The sequence below is a fragment of the Pygoscelis adeliae genome, unplaced genomic scaffold, assembly GCF_000699105.1.
Source record: "Pygoscelis adeliae isolate BGI_AS28 unplaced genomic scaffold, ASM69910v1 Scaffold218, whole genome shotgun sequence".
Classification (NCBI taxonomy): domain Eukaryota; kingdom Metazoa; phylum Chordata; class Aves; order Sphenisciformes; family Spheniscidae; genus Pygoscelis; species Pygoscelis adeliae.
In genome coordinates, this window is record NW_008825433.1 from 3221646 (window position 1) to 3225625 (window position 3980).

Genomic DNA, 3980 nt, shown 5'->3' on the forward strand with positions numbered 1-3980 from the left:
CCTGCGTGCCGAGCTCGGCCCCGCGCCGAGCCTGTGGCTCTCGGCCGGTCGCAGGCTGGAGATGGGACCAGCTGGTGCGAACAAAGAAATGACTGTAAAGCCGAGGCCTTGCCAGGTGTGCTTCAGCACGCCAGGACTGAGTCCTGCTGGTTCCCCTGTGCTGTGTAGCTTGGAGGTGCCGCCCGCTTTTCTGGAGGGACACCGGCATCCTCCCCTGCGATCTGGAGGGTGTTTAATGTTACACGCTGTCTTAAAGAGTACCACTGTGGCAATTGTTTTGAAGATGGAGACATAATTGATAGATTATTGTTTAAGCAGCTCAAAATATTTTTCAGAGCAATCAATAGAAAGGCAAATGCTTCCTGATGTTGGTTTCAAAGGATAAACTGACCATGGGAAAAAATCAGCCTGGGAATGAACAGAAAGCTTCAAATTTCCAGAGCATGGAGGTCCCAAGGTGACTTAAGGGGGCAAACAACATAGTTTGTTTTAAGCTGGAGCTTGATCATTTTGTAAAGTAGGTGATAAGATAGCAAATGTGCAATAGCAGGGCCTGGACGCTGTGACCCAGGAAGTTGCTTCTAGCCCTTATGTTCATTTCTTATCACAATCCGCCTTGGACTGGGGCTGTACTTTTTTCAGTTTGTACCTCATGCTGTTTTTCTTTTTCCACCCTAGGAGCTCCTGTCTCTCACATTGATTTCCCAGCAGAGGATGGAGAACATCCTGGCTGGTTTGTGTGGGACCAGCCCAGAAGATCCACTCCCTGTGTGGGTTCATGGCAGCGTTGGCCACTGCTTTAATCAGCTGACATTAAATGTGATTCCTCATGTCATCCTTGCAGTGGTCAGTGCCTGCTTCCTTGGCACTCCAAGGTATGACAACTAACTTGTCTAGCTCTTGATTATTATGCAGGACTGGAGGTGGGGTGGAAAGGATGGAAATTAGATCTCCCTATAATGTGCTGAATTTGTAATTAGAGAAGGACACAATATTATAGTGCTATTATATTTGTCAGTATCCGTCCTAATTCAAAGCACTGTGTACAGCTCTGGTCCCTCCATTGCAGAAAGGAATCCAGAAGGAATAGAGAGGGTAGTGAGCATAAAATCACAGAAAATAATTCAAAATAACTTCAGTGAATGGGGAGTGGGAAAACCGGAGAGAATACAAATCCAAGGTGGCATGGAAGATGTATATAAGGTAATAAGGGGTTCAGAGAAACCAAAAATTGTTTTTCTGTTTACCCTCTTCTGAAATTTGTGAACATAGCAACATTCACTGATATTGAAAGGCCACAAATGATAATGAATCAAGTGATAATGAAATACTTTGTTGGGCAATAGATTATGGACTTTACATACGCAGTATCACTGAAACCAACAGCGATAAAAATAATGTTTCTAGAGAAAATATCACAAGGACAAGAGAAATCAAGGATCAGAGATGTGACACAGAGAATTTGATCATCCAGAATTTGTGTTAAAGAGGTTAAATATACTTTTTTTTTTTAATCTTCAAGGATTGGAGTCTGATTTAACCACAAAATATCACAGTTTGCAAACAAACTTCTGTAGAGAAATGCTATTCTTTGGTAGCATCTGAATCACTGGTATTGATCAGATACTGAGCTATATTGACCTGATCTAGTTTAGCAATGCCTACAGTCTGAAAAAGTTACAAATCTAGGGAGGTGAATCTAGGAGGTTAAGTAAGAGTGAACAGATAGAGGGGGGAAGAGGGGAGGAAGAAAGGTAAGTAATGACTGAGAGGTGATGGAATTTCAACTGTAAATTTTTTCTCTGCTCTTTCCTCCTCTAGATCTGGCTCCAGGGTGCCTTGCAGGCCAGGCTGGGGATGCAGAATCGCCACCTCCTTTGTACTTGCTGGCCTATTCCTTGCTGATACCATCCCAGCCACCATTTCTCAGCAGGAGCTGGGCCCTGTGTACCTGGAAGTGCTGGCAAATGGCACTGCCGCCCTGACATGGCTCACGCACGGCCTCGCTCTTCTCATGCTCTTCAGGTCCATTCACGGCTCTACCAGAGGCCCTGCGGCCCTGGCTTTCCTTGCTCTCTTACCCCTACCTTCCTTCATCATCACGCTGGTGTGGTACTACCAAAGTGGGACAGCTTGGTCCCCTGCCCACCCTGCTGCCTCCTCCAGGTTCACCATTCTCTGTCTGCAGCTGGCCTCTCTGCTTGTGTATGTGATCGGCTACTTCTTACCCACCGCTGGCAGGCAAGACTTCCTCTCCATCAATCGATCCTGGCAGCAAGACCAGCTCGTCTCAGAGCCAGGGATCCCGGTGCCTGATCAGCAGAGGGTGGCAGAAGATGGTGAGAGCTGGCTCTCACGCTTCTTTTATGTTTGGATGAACCCTCTTATGAAACGTGGCTATCAGTGGAAGCTGAAACAGCCACAGGATGTCTATGTGCTTCCTCGACAGCTCCAGGCTGCCAGGGTCTGTGATCGGTTCTACTCTTGCTGGCAGAAGAAGGCAGCTCTGCACCAAGTAGAGGAGGAAACAGTGTCTCTTACTAGCCCAATCATTGCTGGAGGCGATGGGAATAGCGATGCCCCGGACAGCTCGCACCGTGCCCAGGAGGCTGTGCGACTCTTCTCAGTCCTTCATGTGGCCTTTGGGCTTCATTTTTACTCCCTTGGGCTTCTCAAGCTGGCTGGCAACCTGCTGGGTTTCTCAGGTCCTCTGCTTCTGAACCTGCTGGTGAACTTCATGGAGTCACGGCAGGAGCCCCTGAGCCATGGGGTGCTCTATGCCCTCGGGCTCTTTGCTGGCTCCTTCCTGGGCGCTCTCTTGCGGAACCAGTTCAGCTACGAGGTGAACAAGGTGATGCTGATGGTGCGGGCTGCCACCATCTCTGCCATCTATCGCAAGGCTCTGCGTGTCAGCAGCACCAGCCTTACCCGCTTCACCGTGGGGGAAATTGTCAACTTCATGAGCACGGACACCAGTAGGTTGGTCAACTTCTGCCTCAGCTTCCATGAGGTGTGGAGCCTGCCTTTCCAGTTTGCCATTACCCTCTACCTCCTCTACCAGCAAGTCGGGGTCGCTTTTCTGGGAGGCTTGGCCCTGGCACTGCTGCTTGTGCCCATCAACAAGGTCATAGCCAACCGCATCATGATGAACAACAAGGAGATGCTGAAACACAAGGACACACGGGTCAAGGTGAGGGGCAGCTGGTGGCATTCTGAGTTTGTTGCTATATTTTCTCCCCGTTTGTCCCTAGCATGTTGGCTTTTTGGCCGCTTGCCACGATCCCAAGCAGATCAATTGAATCAAAGCTGTTGGGAAAAATGCCAGAGGGGGCACACACACAACACACACACTTGGTTCAAAAGTGTTTCAGGGTGATGCAGTTTCGCCACCCACAAGATAATGAACCTCTAATGCTTGTCTTGCCCCCTGGGCTGATTCAGGTTCCCTTGCAGGTTTCTTTTCTGTGTGTAGTAGTTAAGGTAGGTCTCCTGATTGCTTCCTCTAGAGATGCTTCTACCCTATTAATTACTTCAGTAATGTTATCAATGGTGAGGTGGCTTGCAGTCTGGACAGAGGCAATGATTACAAACGTAGTGGTTTTATATCACTCCAGTGTGGCACCCTCAGTCATCTTTTCCACTGCTTTCTGCGTATTTGCAGTGCCATCTCTTTCCTTGCCACATGTCAAACATTTGATTCCCACCTTTTAGCCTTGTATCTCTAATATGAGGGGATAGCATTTTCACTCGTTATTTCCATCATGCTTTGGAAGCATGAAACATGAGTCAGCTCCATAGCAGACCTGTTGGGAGCTTTAAAAATATTTCTCTTAGTGACAGAAGGTGCATCTAGTTGTATGGGGTGTGCTGGACCTTCTCTAACTATTGCGAGACTGGTTTGCTGAGTGAACTCTCACTTTTTAGTTTTCTTCAATGTCAGGCACAGACACATCTTGGTTTGCTTTTCACATGCTGACCTG

At 47.9% G+C, this 3980-nt stretch overlaps 1 protein-coding gene across 1 annotated transcript in view; it reads left to right on the forward strand.

Moving 5' to 3' along the window:
* The first annotated feature begins 714 nt into the window (after window positions 1-714).
* The window catches only part of ABCC10 (ATP-binding cassette, sub-family C (CFTR/MRP), member 10), a 16434-nt gene continuing 13168 nt past the window's right edge, over window positions 715-3980 (forward strand). Inside the window, exons 1-2 of the mRNA XM_009331101.1 lie at window positions 715-875; window positions 1822-3190. Of these exons, the coding sequence (XP_009329376.1) occupies window positions 715-875; window positions 1822-3190 (1530 nt within the window). The remainder of the gene's footprint in view (window positions 876-1821; window positions 3191-3980) is intronic.